At 41.1% G+C, this 20,320-nt stretch overlaps 1 protein-coding gene across 16 annotated transcripts in view; it reads right to left on the bottom strand.

The window, feature by feature from the left end:
- sik3 (SIK family kinase 3) overlaps positions 1-20,320 on the bottom strand; it is a 444,540-nt gene that overhangs the window by 14,705 nt on the left and 409,515 nt on the right. For 13 of the 16 annotated variants that reach the window (XR_011889794.1, XR_011889796.1, XR_011889795.1 and 10 more), the window contains 3 exons: positions 18,742-18,884; positions 12,929-13,055; positions 9,237-9,438 (listed from right to left, as the gene is read on the bottom strand). Coding sequence is in view for 3 of the 16 variants with exons in the window: in XM_072283868.1 (XP_072139969.1) it covers positions 9,248-9,438; positions 12,929-13,055; positions 18,742-18,884 (461 nt within the window). In the remaining 13 variants the exon portion in view is untranslated. The other 3 variants (XR_011889797.1, XM_072283869.1, XM_072283870.1) reach the window with 3 other exon arrangements.

Below are 20,320 nucleotides of genomic sequence, written 5' to 3'. Positions count from 1 at the left end.
TGTACTTTCACAGAAAACAGAGACATAATAGAAGTTTCTATTTCTTTTAGAAAAGTCATGAAATTATTCAATACGGAAACAGGCGCTTCCACCCACCAAATCCATACTGACCATCAAGCATCCATGTATATTTATTCCATTTGTTATTCTCTCTACATTCCCATCAACTTCCTCCCAGATTCTACCACTCACCCATTAATTAGTGTCCTATTAACCACCTACTTGCAAATCTTTCTGATGTGAGAGGTATCCCCAAGCATCTGGAGGAAACCCATGAAGTCACAGGGAGTACATGGAAACTTTGCACAGACTATAAAAATAACACAAGTTAATAACATGAATAGTTCTGGATATTTAATGGAATGTGCTCAAATACTGTTGGCTCTACATATGCTATATTTACTGGATTCTCCTATATATGCAGCTGCTCACACCTAAAAATTTTGAATTTGCAGTCTGATCTGACAATGGCATAATTAATCAGTCCATCCTGGGACTCAACGAACCAATTAAATAACTAAAGTGGAGGATATAGCAGACTAATCACAAGACAGCATTTCAGACTTCAGGATGTGAGGCACTGTACAAGTTCAGGTTCTTCCTTGGTCCAAGAATTTTTAGTATGCACTGATTATAAAATGTTGTGCAACAACCTCTCAAACTATCACATAAATATTTGTGCTTTAGGTGCATTTCAGCAATAATCGCAAAAGGTTTACCTAATATCACGGATTAATATAAATGGAGATTAATGTGCAAAATTAAACACTAGTTTCTCACAGACCAGCATTAATTGCTTTAATATATAGATTTAGACCTTTATCACATGTGTGTGTCATCACCACCACACAATTCAACAGGCTAACTACAAGCACTGAATTTTGGACGAATGTAATTGAAATAGTCATCATAAATGTATTGTAATATATATTGAATAACTGAGAAACAACATTGCTGGTAACTTTACAAAAACTAAATAATAACATTTGTCAGGTCAAATTACATAGGTTTTATTTGTCATGATCCCACTTTCCAACTAAATTACTAGTTGCAAGTGACCCACACAATGTACTAGATCACTGAACCTTTTGTCCAACATAAACAAGAAAAAAGTACTTTCAACATTTCCGAAACAGAAATAGCAAAGTATATCAATATACATTCAACATATACTGCGTATTGATTACTACAATACAAAGCAACATTAAAAATGTGTTACAGATGAGAGATGGCACTGCATTTCAGTTATTTTATTTCCTTGGATTGGCAGTTGACTCTCCCATAAATACAGTGTCATGTAAACAAAGAAAAGATACATACAATAAAAGCTTTCAGTGTTTTCTTGGTACCTTCCCGTTAAACAGCTGAATATCAAGTTTTTAAATTTTTTTCATCAAATAAATGTAACAAAAAGTTTACAAATGACAGAAGTAGGGCAGATATGTAGTTTAGAAGCAGATAAGTGGAAGATATTTTAATTTTCAATCAGGTCTAAAAATTGTCTGTCCCAAGCTACTTTTTTGTTTTTATTAAAAAAATTATTCATAAAATCACAGTTCAACACTGCTTGACTAGGTTAGTTGTAGTCTCTTTCCATTCGTGCAAGTTCCTTTCAAAGTTCTGCTTCTTACATTTTTTGAAACAGATAAATCATCCAATCTAATTGTATTTTTTTCTGATAAATTTTAGAGTTCAGAAAGTAACCTTGACCTGATCTTTTTGGCAGGCTGTAGGTGTTTTCATATAAAAGAAGACATAGAAACATAATACGCACTCTGAAATTTCAAAGGGTTAACATTAACAAGTTTCACCTGACACAAGGAAACTAGTCACAATTACAATGCCATTAAAAGGGAGAAATACTTTAACAAAGGTGCAAGTTACAATTCAAATATAACAAAATCTTCTATTTTGACAATTTTCTTTTAACACAGTTCATTTAATTCATATTTTAAAGTAACATAATAGGTTCTACAGGGATGGGAAATAAAACTCTAACTGCCTCAAAAGAAATGGTCGTACACTTTTTTTTGGTAAATGTCGCAGATATTAACAAGAGAAAGAAAACACAGTGATCAACATGGGTAAAGAAACATGATAACAAAGCATATTGCACCACTGTTAGGCAAAAATTGAAAATGGAGGAGTACCAGAGGGACAGCAAGCAGTCTTATTGCTCACAGAGAAAATTAGGCCTCAGGGCGCATGCTGAACTACTCAGTTACTCTCCCTGGATAAAGTGACATCACAGGGCTTGGTGGGGTTTTGTTTTGGCAGGCTTAGGTCAGGAGAGGGCTTGACACATGATACTGCCCGGGAGCCATGGCCGTTTGCACTCTCATTTTTGTAATCTTGCAAACTTCAATCTTCTCTTTTCCACATGACTGGTACTGACAGGTGTGGCAAGCAGCGCAACCACTCAACTGACAGGGGACGAGTCACGATATTGTGCTGGAAAGAAATACAATGAAGTTTGGGCATGATGCTGATAGATAATGTTGGCAAAATGGACCTTTCACCTCATAGCTGAACACACTCATCTGCAGAAGAACAAAAAAAAACTAGCGATTAGCTGGATGCAATGGATGAATGAAAGATATTTCAACTTTATAACTAGTTAGTGACCTAGCTCCATTGCTACCTCAGTGAGTGGCTGAGACCAGCAGAGCAACAAGATTATGATGTCAATCAGAGTGAAGTCGACAGGATTTCAATATAGTCAGCAGAAAATGACATTTTTGGGCCAATGTCTAGCAGAGATATTTAAAACATCCTTAGCAATGGGTGAGGTGCGAATATTGTTCCATTGTTCAAGAAAGACTCTAAGAATAAGCCAAGAAGTTAAAGGCCGCTGAGCCTGACATCAGTTGTGGGAAAGTTATTAGAAGGTATTCCAAGGGACCTGATATATAAGTATTTGGATAAACAGAGACTGATTAGGGGTAGTCAACATGGCTTTGTGCATGGTAGGTCATGTCTAACTAATCTTATAGAATTTTTCAGGAAAGTTACCAGGGAAGTTGATGAAGGCAAGGCAGTGGATGGTGTTTAGCAAGGCCTTTGACATGGTCCTGCATGGGAGGCTAGTCAACAAGGTTCAGTCATTTTGCATTCAATATAAGGTTGTAAACTGAATTAGACATTAGCTTTGTGGGAGAAGCCAGAGAGTGGTAGTAGGGTGGTTGCCTCTCTGGTTGGAGGCCTGTGACTAGTGGTGTGCTGCAGGGATCAGTGCTGGGTCCGTTGTTGTTTGTCATCTATATCAACTATCTGGCTGATAATGTAATAAACAGGATCAGCAAATTTATGGATGATAACAAGACTGAGGGTGTAGTGGACATCAAAGAAGGCTATCAAAACTTGCAGCTGGAAAAATGGCGCGAAGAATTTAATGTACACAAGTGAGGTGTTGCACTTTGGGAGGGCCAACCAGGGTAGGTTTTACACAGTGAATGGTAGGGCACTGAGGAGTGTGGTAAAACAAAGGGATCTGGGAATTCAGGTCTATAACTCCTTGAAAGTGGCGTCACAAGTAGATAAGGTTGTAAACAAAGTTTTTGGCATCTTGGCCTTTGTAGATCAATATACTGAGCTCACACTTCTCCCCCTCCTCTCAGCGACTTATTCTTGGCTTCTTCCCCCCTTTCTTTGCAGTCCTGAAGAAGGGTCTGGCTCAAAACTTCCAATGTATATTCATTTCTAAATACGCTGCCTAACCTGTTAAGTTCCTCTAGCATTTTGTGCATAATGCTATTGAGTACAGGATTTGGAATGTTATGTTGAAGTTGTATAAGATGTTGGTGAGGACTAATTTGGAGTATTGTGTGCAGTTCTGGTCACCTATCTACAGGAAAGATGCTAATAAGATTGAAAGAATGCAGAGAAAACTTACAAAGATGTTGCCAGGATTTGTGGAACTGAGTTATAGGGAAAGGTTGAACAGCAAAAGAAAATGAGGGGAGATTTCATAGAGGTATACAGAATTATGAGGGGCATAGATAGGGTAAATGCAAGCAGGCTTTTACCACTGAGTTTGGGTGAGATTATTATTATAAGTCACTGGTTAAGGATGAAAGGTGAAATGTTTAAGAGGAATATGAGGGGGAACACAGGACTGAAAGATGTAGAATCCCCATGGATAGATTTAAGAAACTGCAGAGTTAAGAAGACCCTGATGGGAGTTATATACAGGCCTCTGAAGAGCAAACAAGGATGTGGGTTAAAAATTACAACGGGAGATAGAAAAGTCATACAATAAGGGCAATGTTATGATAGTAAAGGCGGGTTTCAGTATGCAGGTAAATTGGGAAAACCAGGTTGGTGATCTCAAGAGGAAAGAATTTGCAGAATGCCTATGAAATAGCTTTTAGGGCAGCTTGTGGTTGAGTCCACTAAGGGAATTATAGAGGAACGAGAGAGAGAAGCTGGACAAAGTTGATCAGAACAGGACACGGGTAGGGATTACAGCAGAACAGCAGTGTCTGGAGCTTCCGGGGCAATTCGGAAGGTGCAGAGTAGATACATTCCAAAGATGAAGAAGTATTCTAAAGGGAGAATGATGCAGCTGTGGCTGACAAGGGAAGTCAAACACAACATATAGCAAAGAGGGTATATAATATAACAATAATTAGTGGGAAGTCAGAGATAAGTGAGCTTCTGAAAACCAACAGAAGGCAACTACAAAAAAACATAAGGAGAGAAAAGATGAAACATGTAGGTAGCCAATAATATCAAAGAGGATTCCAAATGTTTTTTCAGACATAAAGAGTCTGAAAAAGGCAAGAGTGGTTATTGGACCGTTAGAAGATGACGTTAGAGAGGTAGTAATGAGGGACATAGACATGGCAGTCGACCTTAATAAAAATTTTGCGTCAGTCTTCACTCAAAAGGCACTAGCAGTATGCCAGAAATTCGAGTGTGTCAGGGCAGAAGTCAGTGTAGCTGCTATTAATAAGGAGCAGGTTCTGGGAAGCTGAAAGGTCTTAAGGTAGATTAGTCACCTGGACCAAATGGACTATGTTAGAGTGAGTTTTTGGGTAAATGATTCATTTACATTTAAATGACTTTGGCCACCAGTCTTCTGTTTGACAAAGTACTGTGGATTGAGTTCACAACAATGCACTTCCTAAAAGCTGTGAATATCGGAATACTAGCCAGACGCTGTGGATGGAAGTGTGAAGTTTACAGGTCGTTTTGAAGACAGCCTTATCTATACTTTATAAATATGAATTGTCCTCTATGTTAGCACATAAAATACCAAATAAATATATTGTGGATTTAACTTGCATTCCTAAAGGCTGTGAGTACCAACCCAGACATGCGGGCATCAGGATGAGAGGATGAAGTCAGAAGGTGTGATGTTTTGTATGTAGCTTCAAAAGAAAGCATTGTCTATACTTTGTAAATAGGGATTGCCCTTTGTGTTTAGCAAATAAGTATCGAGTCCATGTTGGGCTAGCAGACCTTTCTACCAAAAGCGTCTCTGTCCGCATGATGCCTGCTGTACCTTGTTTTGTTGAATAAAGAAGCTGCTTTGTACCTACCAGTAACTCTGTCTCTCCGGTGATTTCATCCACCCCACAACAGACTACACGCCAGAGTTCTGAAAGAGGTTGCTGAAGAGATTGTGGGGACCTTAGTAATGATCTTTCAAGAATCACTAGATTCTGGAATGGTTCTGGAGGACTGGAAAATTGCAAATGTGACTCCACTATTTAAGAAGGGAGGCAGGCACAAGAAAGGAAATTATGGGCCAGTAAGTCTGACTTTAGTGGTTGGGAAGATGAAGTCCATTATTAAGCATGAAGCTTTGGGATACTTGCAGACGCATGATAAAGTAAGTCAATGCCAGCATGGCTTCCTTAAGGGGAAATCTTGCCCAACAAATCTGTTGGAATTCTTTGAGGAAAAATCAAGCAGGATAGATAAAGGACAGTCAGCGGATATTGTTTACTTGGATTTTCAGAATGCCTTTGACAAAGTGCTGCACATGAGGCTGCTTAACAAGGTAATAGCTCATAGTATTACAGGAAAGATACTAGCATGGAGAGAAGATTGGCTGGTTGGCAGGAGGCAAGGGCCCTATTAGAATAAAGGGGGCTACTCTGGTTGGCTGTCAGTGACTAGTGGTGTTCCACAGGGGTCAGTATTGGGACTGATTCTTTTGGATGATGGAATTGATGGCTTTGTGGCCAAGTTTGTGGATGATACAAGAATAGGCGGAGGGGCAGGTAGTGTTGATGAAGCAGGGAGCCTGCAGAAGGACTTGGACAGATTGGTATAATGGGCACAGAAGTGGCAGATTGTAAGGAAGTGTCTGATCATACACTTCAGTAGAAGGAATAAAGGTGTAGACTATTTTCTAAACGAGGAGAAAATTCAAAAATCAGAGGTGCAAAGGGACTTGGAAGTCTGTGTGCTGGATTCTCTAAAGGTTAACTTGCAGGTTTAGTCAGTGCTAAGGAAGGCAAATGCTGGTTTTGAGAGAACTAGAATATAAGAGCAAGGATGTGATGCTGAAGCTTTACAAGGCACTGGTCAGACTGCACTTAGAGTATTGAGTGATTTTGGGTCTCTTATCTACAAAAAGATGTGCTGGCATTGGAGAGAGTCCACAGAGGTTCACGAGAATGATTCCGGGGAAAGGCTTAATGTACGAGAAGCTTTTGATGGCTCTAGGCCTGTACTCACTGGAGTTTAGAAGAATGAGGGGGATCTCAGTGAAACCTATCGAAGATTGAAAGGCCAAAACAGAGTGGATGTGAAGAAGAGGTTTCCTACAGTGGTTGAGTCCAGAGGGAACAACCGCAGAATAGAGAGACCTCCTTTTATATAACAGAGATGAGAGGAATTTCTTTAGCTAGAGTGGCGAATCTAGGATTCATTGCCACAGATGGCTGTGGAGGTGAAGTCATTGGGTATATTTAACGCAGAGGTTGACAGGTTCTTGGTTATTCAGGGCTTCAAAGGTTACAGTGCAAAGGCAGGAGAATGGGGTTTAGAGGGATAATAAATCAGCCATGATGGAATGGCAGAGCAGACTCAATGGGCTGAATGACCTAATTCTGTTCCTATGTCTTATGGAACTTCTTCACTTAGAGGGTGGTGAGAGTGTGGAACAAGTTGCCAGTGGAAGTGTTAAATTTCAGCATTTAAGATGAATAGGTACATGGACGGGAGGGATATGGAGGGCTATGGCCCAGACGCATGTCAATGGGACTAGACAGTTTGTTTGGCACATATGAGATGGGCCAAAGGCCTGTTTCTGTGCTGTAGTGTTCTATGACTCTACTGGAAAAATAAAGATGAGGTTTCACTGTAATGGAAAATAAATTGTCAGCAAAGCTAGCACACAGATACGGGTGCTATCAACTAAAAACAGAGCAAAAAGGAACAATCCTGACCTAGTCAACTGCAGAGTGTTGTACTTCTCTGAGCTCAAAGTACCCACAAAGACCGACTTAACTATATATTCTATCAGACAGATGTTGTAGGGAATTTGAAGTACATTGCTATCATCACGTAAGCTGAACAGTTAATCACACTGAAGAAATTTGACAGATATCAAATCAAAAAATAACAAAGCTTGATGGCCAACTACCTTTTAAAACATCAAAACCTTGAAAATACGATTGGAATATACAGGTGGCCCGCGTTTTCCGAACATTCGCTTTACAACACCTCGCTGTTACGAAAGACCTACATTAGTTACCTGTTTTCGCTAACAGAAGGTGTTTTCACTGTTACGAAAAAAGGCAGCGCGTGAAAAAAGCAGTGCACGCCCAAACGGCCAAGCTCCTCCCCCGGAACTGTATTCTAGCCAGCATTGCTTAAACACGTGCTTTATCTCGATTTATTTTGTGCATCCATTAGCAAGATGAGTTCTAAGGTATCGGAAAAGCCTAAAAGAGCTCATAAGGGTGTTACACTTAGCGTAAAACTAGACATAATTAAGCGTTTCGATCGTGGTGAACGAAGTAAGGACATTGTCCGCGCGTTGAACTTGCCACTTGCCTGCGTCCACCATTCGCATTATTTATACGCAGAGAGAAAGAATTTTGAAAGCTGCCGATGTTACTGTTGGTTCTGCTTGTAGCAAAGTGGTCTCTCTTAGTCAGCATCCAGTAATGGATAAAATGGATTGATGGGTGTACAAAGCGTGGTGTTCCGTTAAGTTTCCTTATACTTAAGGAGAAATCAGTCAGTCTTTTTAATAAGCTGAAACAGAAAGCACTGGACGATGGTGACGGAAGTGGAGTTTAAAGGTAGTCATGGGTGGTTTGATCGGTTTCTGAGGCGAGGGCAGCTTCATAGTTTAAGCAGTGGTCCCCAACCTCCGGGCCACGGACCGATACATTGCCGCGATGAATGCAGTGGTGCAGCGGTAGTCGGAACGCACCCAGCACATCTTTAAGAAAAAAGCCGAAATAAACAAGCTAATTAATTAGGTGCCGCCCGGCACGTAAATGTCGGCCCAGATCAGAGGCAATTGCTGATTGCATCAGGTGGTTATTCGTATAAGCAAGTGTTTAACTGTGATGAAATTGCAATTTATTGGAATCTTCCCGATTCCAGTAAGTAAAACTACACTGTACATACATTATTTCTACTTTATATAGGCTGTGTATTTTTATGTGTTATTTGGTATGATTTGGCAGCTTCATAGCTTAAAGGTTACTGGAGAGAGTGTTTCTGCTGAGAGCGCTTGCGCCGTCTTTTTGCCGAGAGCGCTTCTGCGAGATTTTCATTGCGCTAGACAGTGCTGCAGATAGGTATTTCAACTTTATATTGTCTGTGTATTTATCATATCATTCCTGCTTTTACTATATGTTACTGTTATTTTAGGTTTTATGTGTTACTTGGCATGATTTTGCAGGTTATTTTTTGGGTCTGGGAACGCTCAAAAATTTTTCCCATATTAATAAATGGTAATTGCTTATTCACTTTACGACATTTCGGCTTACGAACCGTTTCATAGGAACGCTCTACCCTCGGATAGCGGGGGAAACCTGTACAGACAATATATCATGAAGAAGTCAATATAAAACATTATTTTAACTGAGGCAGAATTTCAAAATACGGCAAAAAAAGTCATTGATCTGAAGCTTTAACTCCATTCCATTCTTTCACTGATAATGTTGGGCTTGTCAAGTATTTCTATCAGTTTTTATTTTTTTTATGAATGAAATACCAGATAAACCAAACATGCACAAATTCCTTACAACACCACAGCTCACCACACTATCCGTTACACGCCTGCCTGCTCCATTCCAAAGGCCAAATCAGGATGTTTGTAGGGATGTAGTTTGTTGTCAAATGGTGGATTCAGTTCTTTCAGGATGTCAGTGATGCATTTGGCAGGGTAGCAAGAACTATTTGAATGTGCTGAACCTTCTCCTGGGTTTGGTTCGGCAGAACTTTGTGAACTTCCATCATGCTCTGTGAAAAGCAGGTAAGAATTAATGAGAAGATTATAAAAACAAAACAATTTAAATCAAATCTTAATGCACGGTTTATATCCAAATCTTTGTCAGTTATACCCAAGGCCAGTGGCAGTACTAACAGAAACAACGCATTTACCAGTGTTTTGGGATATACATTTCCTACTTTAAGCTATTCTTACCTAGATTCACTAGTTTACAAATGATTGTCAAATCTTGCTTTTACTACATGAAATCACAGGATTTTAATCAAAATAATTAAAAATAATATATTTTTATTTATATTATTTTAATCAAAATAATATAATTAGCATCTAATTATCGTGAAAAACCACAAGCCAATAGTACCCTCACCAAATATTTATTTTAATTTCATCAAAAATAGTTTGCAGGTTTTTTTTTAAGGAAGGTTTTCTTTTGATTTTCAATTACCATTTTAAGATGGAGAGATTACAATATTTTGTGCCATGTTAGCACAATTTTAAATTAATTTTAAATGTTGTCATGCAGTGAATGGTCAACTCCAGCCAATAAAAGAGAAGTAAATCCTGTAAGGCATGAAGTATGACTCACCTTCACCTTTCCTTCTGGTTATATCTGCTTTCCTACTGAGAGACATTTCCCTGTGGCGCTTCAGACAAGATCTGACTTTCTACACCCTGCCATTCTTGCCCATTGCATTCTCACTCTGTCTTCAGACTCAGCTGAAGAAAATTGAATCAAGGCTGTTCATAATCTGAACATATATTACTGAAATTATGCGCAGTTTTCATGAGACATTCTCAAAATCACATTGAATTCTTGCTGCAGCCCTGGATATATGCTTTCTATCTTTAGAAGGAACTTGGAGTCAGCATTTTTATAAAATCACAGCATGCATGGAGGCTACTTGACCTGTCCTGTCCATACTATCTCTATGCAACAGCAATCCAGACAGTCGCTCTCTTGGATCCTCTTCTCACAGCTCTAAAACATAATTTCCTTTCGAAACTCATCCAGTTGTTTTTTGAGCATCACAAAGAAATCTGCCCTCTATATTTGTTGACTGCTGCTTCCATGTTATACTTCGCACAACACCTTCAGTTCTCTTTAATGTTACTCACCAATTGTTTTATAGAACCAATATCTATTGGTGCCAAGGCAATCAAAAGATATAGCAACTGGGCTGATAAAAGGATTTGAAGGACAATATAATTCATACAAGTTCAAGAGGCAATATGACCTCAAACTCAAAATTCAACATGACTTACTCCTGATTCTTATATCTAATGCTGAAAGGTACCATACCAATGCAAGTTTCATAATATTGTTAGCTAAATGGTAAGTATGATTAAAGATCTTTAATTTGACACAGGAAAAAACAAGCTAATCAATATTTAGTAAGACATATACAAATAGTAAGAGAATTTGATGAATTTCTACATATGATTTTCCACCAGAAAACATGTTAAAAGAAGAAATAGAATACTCACAAGAGTCTCATGGAACTGCTTTGACAACTGACCTAGTGTGATTTTATTTTCAGGATAACTAAAAACTTGTCACCATTTTTAAAAAATAATCCTCACTTTGATTATCTCCAATTTTAAGCTTAGTTATTTTACTCAGCTAAATTATGTTCACTGAGCTGATACATGAAATAGCATTGAGTGTGGAGAATGATTAGATACAAAATCCTTCACGCAGCTGCAGAACACACAAAGTGCTGGAGGAACTCAGCAGGCCAGGTAGCATCCATGGAAAAGAGTACAGTTGACATTTTGGGCTGACACCGTTTGTCAGCACTGGAGAAAAAAAAGCTGAGTAGACTTAAAAGGTGGGGGGAGGGGAGAGGAAAACACCAGGTGACAGGTGAAACCAGGAGGGGAGGATGAAGTAAAGAGCTGGGAAGTTGATTGGTGAAAGAGACAGAAGACCATGGAAGAAAGAAAAGGGGGGAGGGGGGAGGAACACCGGAGGGAGGCGATAAGCAGCCAAGGAGACAAGGTGAGAGAGGGAAAAGGGGATGGAAAATGGTGAAGGGGGGGGTAGGGTGCATTACCGGAAGTTCAAGACATTGATGTTCATGCCATCAGGTTGGAGGATACCCAAATGGAATACAAGGTGTTGTTCCTCCAACCTAAGTGTGGCCTCATCACGACAGTGGAGGTGGCCATGGATAGACATATCGGAATGGGAATGGGAAATAGAATTAAAATGGGTGGCCACTGGGATCGTGCCACTCTACCAGGGATAGGGTTCCTCTTGTCCTCACCTACCACCTCAACAGCCTCCGTGTCCAGCACATAATTCTCCAAAACTTCCGCCATCTCCAATGGGATCCCACCACCAAGCACACCTTTCCCTCCCCACATTCTGTTTTCTGCAGGGGTCTCTCATGTGACTCTCATGTCCATTCGCCTCTTCCCACTGATCTCCCTCCTGGCACTTATTCTTGCAAGCGGAACAAGTGCTACACCTGCCCTTACACCTCCTCCCTCACTACCATTCATGGCTCTAAAACAGTCCTTCTAGGTGAGGTGACACTTCACCTGTGAGTCTGATGAGGTCATATACTGTGTTCAGTGCTCCTGGTGTGACCTCCTGTATACTGTTGAGACCCGACGCAGATTGGGAGACCGGTTCACTAAGCACCTACGCTCCATCTGCCAGAACAAGCAGGATCTCCCATTGTCCACCAATTTTAGTTCTACTTCCCATTCCCATTTGATATGTCTATCCATGGCCTCCTCCAATGTCGTGATAAGGCCACGCTTAGGTTGGACGAACAATACCTTATATTCCAGTTGGGTAGCCTCCAACCTGATGGCATGAACATCGATTTCTTGAACTTCCGGTAATGACCCCCAGCCGCCTCTTTCCTTCACCATTCCCCATCCCCTTTCCCCTCTCTCACCTTATTTCCTTGCCTGCCCATCGCCTTCCTCCGGTGCTCCTCCCCCCTTTTCTTTCTTACATGGTCTTCTGTCTCTTTCACCAATCAACCTCCCAGCTCTTTACTTCATCCCTCCCCCTTCAGGTTTCACCTATCACCTTCTGTTTCTCTCTCCTCTCCCCCACCTTTTAAATTTCCTCAGCTTTTTCTCTCCAGTCCTGACGAAGGGTCTCAGCCCAAAACGTCAACTGTACCCTTTCCCTAGGTGTTGCTTGGCCTGCCGGGTTCCTCTAGCATTTTGCTTGTGTTGCTGGGATTTCTAGCATCTGCAGATTTTCAGTTGATTGCATCCAAAATCTTTCTCTTAAAATCACCTATGAATAGCGAATGCAGATTATGCACTATACAGTATCCAATTTATGCCATCCCAAAAAAAAATTCACAGAATTATACAGAATTGAATTTTTCTCTATTCCATTTTTGCTTCAAAAATATTTATTATTGATGCAGATATAATCTCAAAGAGAAAAATATAGTTGGCTTGGGCTAATTGCAGATGTGCATCTTTATTTATTTAAAATATCATTGTTCATCACATTCCAGAAGCTCTCACCTTCACTCTCTCTGTTCTGCAGTTGTTGACTCCCCGTGAGCGATGACTGGCTAAGAATATCTGACATACGAGCAGAGCTAAGCACCTTTCCAGCTAATAAACTCATCCCTGAAGGCTCGGCCTGGTCCTTTAAGAGGAATGAAAAGCAAATTAAATCTGGCAATAAGCAAACAAACAAATCAAGGAAGTAGCAAAATTAGTATTTTAAAACCATAAAGATTTTCTTGTCTTTCATAAAAATTGAAAACGGTGATGACTTCACATAAATGAACTAGCTTGGAAATCTTTCCTCTAAAAGGAACACACACCAGAAGACACACAGTAGATTTAAGGTGAGGAGTAAGATGTTTAGAGGGAATCAGAGAAAGAAATTTTTTCACCCAGACCAGGGTTGCAATCTGGACACAATCCTGAGAAGATGGTGGAGGCAGGTACTCACAAAATTTTAGAAGTATCAGGATGAACACTAGGGCATAGTAGGCTTCAGCAGATTATTACAGATAGGAATTGAATATCAGTATTGACAAGGAGGGCCAAAGGGCCTGCTTCTGTACATTGGAAGGCACAGATAACTTTATTCACCACTACTCTGAACTTGAACTGAGTTGACTTTATTACTTACATCCTTCATATACATGAGGAATAAAAATATTTATGTTACATCTCTGTCTAGATGTGCAATTACAGTAATTTATAATAAATAGTATGTACAACAGGACAGTCAATATAACACAGAAGTACAGTTGTATCAGCGTGAATCAGTCTGATGGCCTGGTGGAAGAAGCTGTCCCGGAGCCTGTTGGTACTGGCTTTTATACTGCAGTACCGTTTCCCAGATGGTAGCAGCTGGAACAATTTGTGGTTGGGGTGACTCGGGTCCCCAATGATCCTTTGGGCCCTTTTGACACTCCTGTTTTTGTAAATGTCCTAAATAGCAGGAAGTTCACATCTATGGATGCGCTAGGCTGTCTGCACCACTCTCTGCAGAGTCCTGTGATTGAGGGAAGTACAGTTCCCATACCAGGCAGTGATGCAGCCAGTCAGGATGCTCTCAATTGTGCCCTTGTAGAAAGTTCTTAGGATCTGGGGGCCCATACCAAACTTCCTCAACTGTCTGAGGTGAAAGAGGCACTGTTGTGCCTTTTTCATCACACAGCTGTACGTACAAGGCACGTGAGATCCTCGGTGATGTGTATGCCGAGGAACTTCAAGTTGTTTACCCTCTCAACCCCAGGTCCATTGACATCAATAAGGGTTAGCCTGTCTCCATTCCTCCTGTCGTCTACAACCAGCTCCTGCTTTTGCAACATTGAGGGAGAGGTTGTTTTCTTGACACCACTGTGTCAGGGTGATGACTTCTTCTCTGTGGGCTGCCTCATTATTATTTGAGATTAGGCCAATCGGTGTAGTGTCGTCAGCAAATTTAATTAGCAAATTGGAGCTGTAGGTAGCAACACACGTCATGGGTATACAGAGAGTAAAGGAGGGGGCTTAGGACACAGCCCTGAGGGGCATCTTATTATACAACCTAAAGGCTTACTTTCAAGGACTTGTTACAACACATATTCTCAGTACTTTTTTTTTATTTACATAGTTTGTCTCCTTTTTCACGTTGGTTGGTTGTTAGTCTTTCTCTGTTTATGTATAGCTTTTTGTTCTTTTTATGGTGAAAGATTTAGCCGGCCAGTGGTGCAGTGACATCTGCACTGGGCTTCGAGGCAAGTGGCCCAGGGTCCAAATCTGGCTGGTTCCTTGCACTTTCCATCTGTGCTGGGTTGAGCGTTGAGCTAACAAGTCAGCCTCATAAAAAAGACAAATGCTGAAGAAACAAGGTTGCTGCCTGATGCGCCACAAGGTGCAGCGAGGAACAATAACAATGGTGAAAGATTGAGTAGGCTAAGCATGCTTTCCCTGGAGCAAAGGTGGCCGAGGACTGACCGTGATGGAAGTAAAAGGGAATTATACGAGCTAGAGATAGGAAAAATAGTCAAATCTTAGTAGGGTTATCCACACCTAGGGCAGGTGTGACCTGTACAAAAAGGACGGGTTGCACTTGAATCCCAGGGGGACCAATATCCTGGCAGGGAGGTTTGCTAAGGCTATTAGAGAGAGTTCAAATTAGAATTGCTGGGGGGTGAGAACCGAAGGGAGGCTGGCTCACAAATAGAGAAAGCTTGGAGACAGTGCGAAAGAGAGGATAGGCAGGTAATAGAGAAGGTACACACTCAGACCAATGGTTTGAGATGCGTCTATTTTAATGCGAGGAGTATTATGAACAAAGCGGATGAGTTTAGAGCATGGAACAGCACTTGAAGCTATGATGTTGTGGCCATTACAGAGACTTGGATGGTGCAGGGGCAGGAATGGCTACTTCAAGTGCTAGGCTTTAGATGTTTCAGAAAGGACAGGGAGGGAGGCAAAAGAAGTGGGGGCATGGCACTGTTGATCAGAAATAGTGTCACAGCGGCAGAAAAGGAGGAAGACATGGAGGGGTTGTCTTCGGAGTCTCTGTGGGTGGATGTTAGGAATAGGAAGGAGTCAATAACTCTACTGGGTGTTTGTTATAGACCACCCAATGGTAACAGGGACATTGAGGAGCAGATAGGGAGACAGATTCTGGAAAGGTGTAATAATAAAAGGGTTGTCGTGGTGGGAGATTTTAATTTTCCAAATATTGATCGGCATCTCCTGAGAGCAAGGGGTTTAGATGGGGTGGAGTTTGTTAGGTGTGTTCAGGAAGGTTTCCTGACACAATATGTAGATAAGCCTACAAGAGGAGAAGTTGTACTTGATCTAGTATTGGGAAATGAACCTGGTCAGGTGTCAGGTCTCTCAGTGGGAGAGCATTTTGGAGATAGTGATCACAATTCTATCTCCTTTACCATAGCATTGGAGAGGGATAGGAACAGACAAGTTAGGGAAACGTTTAATTGGAGTAAGGGGAAATATGACGCTATCAGGTAGGAACTTGGAAGCATAAATTGGAAACAGACATTCTCAGGGAAACGTATGGAAGAAATGTGGCAAATATTCAGGAGATATTTGCATGGAGTTCTGCATAGGTATGTTCCAATGAGACAGGGAAAGGATGGTAGGGTACAGGAACTGTGGTGTACAAAGGCTGTTGTAAATCTAGTCAAGAAGAAAAGGAGAGCTTAGAAAGGTTCAAAGAACAAGGTAATGATAGAGATCTAGAAGATTATAAGGCTAGCAGGAAGGAGTTTAAGAATGAAATTAGGAGAGCCAGAAGGGGCCATGAGAAGGCCTTGGTGGCCAGGATTAAGGAAAACCCCAAGGCATTCTACGTTTGTACAAGTATGTGAAGAGCAAGAGGATAAGACGTGAGAGAATAGGACCAATCAAGTGTGAGAGTGGAAAAGTGTGTCTGGAAGTGAGGAGATAGCAGAGGTACTTAATGAGTACTTTGCTTCAGTATTCACTACGAAAAACGATCTTGGTGATTATAGGGATGACTTGCAACAGACTGAAAAGCTTAAGCATATAGATATTAAGGAAGAGGATGTGCTGGACCTTTTGGAAAGCATCAAGTTGGGTAAGTCACTGGCACCGAACGAGATGTACCCCAGAGGGAGGAGATTGCTGAGCTTCTGGCGATGATCCTTGCATCATCAATGAGGATGGGAGAGGTTCCGGAGGATTGGAGGGTTGCAGATGTTGTTCCCTTATTCAAGAAAGGGAGTAGAGATAGCCCAGGAAATTATAGACCAGTGAGTCTGACTTCAGTGGTTGGTAAGTTGATGGAGAAGATCCTGAGAGGCAGGATTTATGAACATCTGGAGAGGCATAATATGATTACGAATAGTCAGCATGGCTTTGTCAAAAGAAGGTCATGCCGTACGAGCCTAACTGAATTTTTTGAGGATGTGACTAAACACATTGATGAAGGTAGAGCAGTAGATGTAGTGTATATGGATTTCAGCAAGGTATTTGATAAGGTACTGCATGCAAGGCTTATTGAGAAAGTAAGGAGGCATGGGATCCAAGGGGACATTGCTTTGCGGATCCAGAACTGGCTTGCCCACAGAAGGCAAAGAGTGGTTGTAGACAGGTCATATTCTGCATGGAGGTCGGTGACCAGTGGTGTGCCTCAGGGATCTATTCTGGGGCCCTTACTCTTCGCGATTTTTATAAATGACCTGGATGAGGAAGTGGAGGGATGGGTTAGTAAATTTGCTGATGACACAAAGGTTGGGGGTGTTTTGGATAGAGTGGAGGGCTGTCAAAGGTTACAGGGGGACATTGATAGGATGCAAAACTGGGCTGAGAAGTGGCAGATGGAGTTCAATCCAGATAAGTGTGAGGTTCATTTTGGTAGGTCAAATATGATGGCAGAAAATAGAATTAGTTGTAAAACTCTTGGCAGTGTGGAGGATCACTTGGGGTCTGAGTCCATAGGACTCTCAAAGCTACTACGCAGGTTGGCTCTGTGGTTAAGAAGGCATATGGTACATTGGCTTTCATCAACTGTGGGATTGAGTCAAGAGCTGAGAGGTAATGTTGCATCTATATAGGACCCTGGTCAGACCCCACTTGGAGTACTGTGCTCAATTCCAGTCGCCTGACTACAGGATGGATGTGGAAACCATGGAAAGGGTGCAGAGGAGATTTACAAGGATGTTCCCTGGATTGGGGAACATGCCTTATGAAAACAGGCTGAGTGAACTCGGCCTTTTCTCCTTGGAGCGACGGAAGATGAGAGGTGACCTGACAGAGGTGAACAAGATAATGAGAGGCATTGATCGTGTGGATAGTCAGAGACTTTTTCCCAGGGTTGAAATGGCGAGCACAAGAGAGCACAGTTTTAAGGTGCTTGGAAGTAGGTACAGAGGAGATGTCAGGGGAAAGTTTTTTACGCAGAGCGTGGTGAGTGCGTGGAATGGGCTGTTGGCCGCGGCAGTGGAGGCGGAAACAATAGGGTCTTTTTAAGAGACTCCTGGATGGCTACATGGATCTTAGAAATTAGAGGGCTATGGGTAAAGCCTAGGTAGTTCTAGGGTAAGGACATGTTCGGCACAGCTTTGTGGGCCGAAGGGCCTGTATTGTGCTTTAGGTTTTCTATGTTTCTAAAACAAGAGGGCATAAATTTAAGATGAGAGGAAGGGATTTTAAAGCAATTTGAGGAGGTACTTTTTTTTAAAAATAGGGAGCAGTTGATATCTGGAACTCATTGCCAGAGGAAACACAGAATCAGATACAATCACTATGTTTCAGAGACATTCAAACAGGCACTTAAATAGTTAAGACCGATACAAACCAAATGAGGACAAATGGGATTATTCTTAATGACTCAAAGGTTGGCATGGCTATGCCTCACAACTCTGCAACTTAAAATGTGCACATTTTCTCACTTTTCCAGTTCTGATGAAGGGTCATTGACCTAAACTGTAAGCTCAGTTTCTGCCTCTATAGATGCTGGCTAGACCTGTTTGAGTATTTTCAGTTTTTTGTCTTTTATTACATTACGAAGGAGTTGGGATGAAGCCACAGTTAAAGAGAAGAAATTTAGAGGAAGATTTTGCCAATGTTTTAAGGGATCATAGTTAAATATCATGCATCTTGGTGACTTCCAATCATAATATTTGGTTAAATCAATGGTAATTAACTTTGAACGTTGCTGGGCCAAGACTGAAAAAAAAACACAGTTTCTGGTTAATAAATATGAAAAACAAAAGAATTGAATATATTAACCATGTACATCATTTTGCTTAAAACTTCTCTATCACACTGTAAATCAAGGGAATCAAGCTATTTAACAGCTAATGGTGCAAGAGAATTAAATACTTTGCACATACATAAGCATCATCACTTGTCTGAATGGTGTGATGCCGTTGGAGAATTTTAGTTGACTGTCTTGTGTAACCTATTCCATTGTGATCATTTACTTCCATTGGCTGCATAGGGGCCCTTCCATCCATTCGATCCCCTGTTATGGACTCTGAAATAAGAGAAAGTTTTGAAGCAGTTTCACATCATCTGTTACAATTTACCAGCTGAAGTGATTAATATTTATTATGTTGTTGTTCAGGATCTCATAACACTTTTCCTATTTAGCTCATCTGTATTACTGTCTTCTATCACACTGTAGCATCCAAAACTGATGAACATATCATTTCCTAATCACTTGAACTATACACAAAAACAAAGGAACACAAGAAAGAACATGAGGAGGAGGCCGCCACTTGGCTTCACAAGCCTCCTGCCCTCTCCTGCTTTTCAATATGATCATGGCTGATCTACACTTGAACTTAATATCTACACTGTGTGAGAACACCCATCTCCCCATCCTCTCTACAGACAGCTCTCAAGCCCAACCTTTCAAAATCTATCTACCTCCACTTTAATACTTCTAATAAGCTAGCCTCCAACTCCCTGGACAGAGAACTCCAGAGATTCAGCACCCTCCAACATACTTCAGTTGTAAATGGCTAGCCCCTTATATTGAAACTATGTCCCCTTGTTTGAGATTCTCCCACAAATGGAAACATCTTAACATCTAATCTGGCATAACCCCTTAGGACCTTATTTGTTTCAATAAGATCACCCTTCGTTCTCCTAAACTCCAAAGAATTCAGAGCCAACCCCTTTAGCCTCTCAACAGAATATTCTTCTCAACTGGCCAAGTGAATCTCTTTTGGACTGCCAAAGCTATATAACTATATCCCTAAAAATACACAATTATTTTCCTTCTTGGGTAAAGAGACCAGGACTATGCACAGTATTCCTGGTGAGACCTCAGCAAAACCCTGTGCAACAAACATCCTTATTGCAGTCAAGGCCAATATATGCTACTTGCTCTCTTAACTACGTGATGTATCTGTCTGTTAACATGATTCATGCATAAGGAAAACTAAACCTCTCTGTACTTTGCAGGCCAGGCAGCATGTATGGAAAAGAGTAAACAGTAGACGTTTCAGGCCAAGACCTTTCATCAGGGCTGGAAAAAAAAATGAGAAGTTAGAGCAAGGTGGGGAGAGGAGAGGAAGTAGTACAAGGTGGTAGGTGATAGGTGAAACTGGGGGAGGGGAAGTGGTGAAGTAAAGAGCTGGGAAGTTGATTGATGAAAGAGATAAAGGGCTGGAGAAGGGGGAATCTGACAGGAGAGGTCTGACAGATCATGGAAGAAAGGGAAGGGGGAAGAGCACCAGAAAGAGGTGATGGCCAGGTAAGGAGATAAGGTGAGAGAGGGAAACAGGAATGGGAATGGTGGGGGTAGTTACCGAAAGTTCGAGAAATCGATGTTTATGCCATCAGTTTGGAGGCTACCCAGACGGAATATAAGGTGTTGTTCCTCCAACCTGAGTGTGGCCTCATCGCGGCAGGAAAGGAGGCATGGACTGACATGTCGGAATGGGAATGGGAAATAAAATGGTG

Source organism: Mobula birostris, chromosome 20 (assembly GCF_030028105.1).
Source record: "Mobula birostris isolate sMobBir1 chromosome 20, sMobBir1.hap1, whole genome shotgun sequence".
NCBI lineage: Eukaryota > Metazoa > Chordata > Chondrichthyes > Myliobatiformes > Myliobatidae > Mobula > Mobula birostris.
The sequence above is the reverse complement of the archived record's forward strand: the minus strand, read 5'-3'. Positions and strand labels throughout refer to the sequence as shown.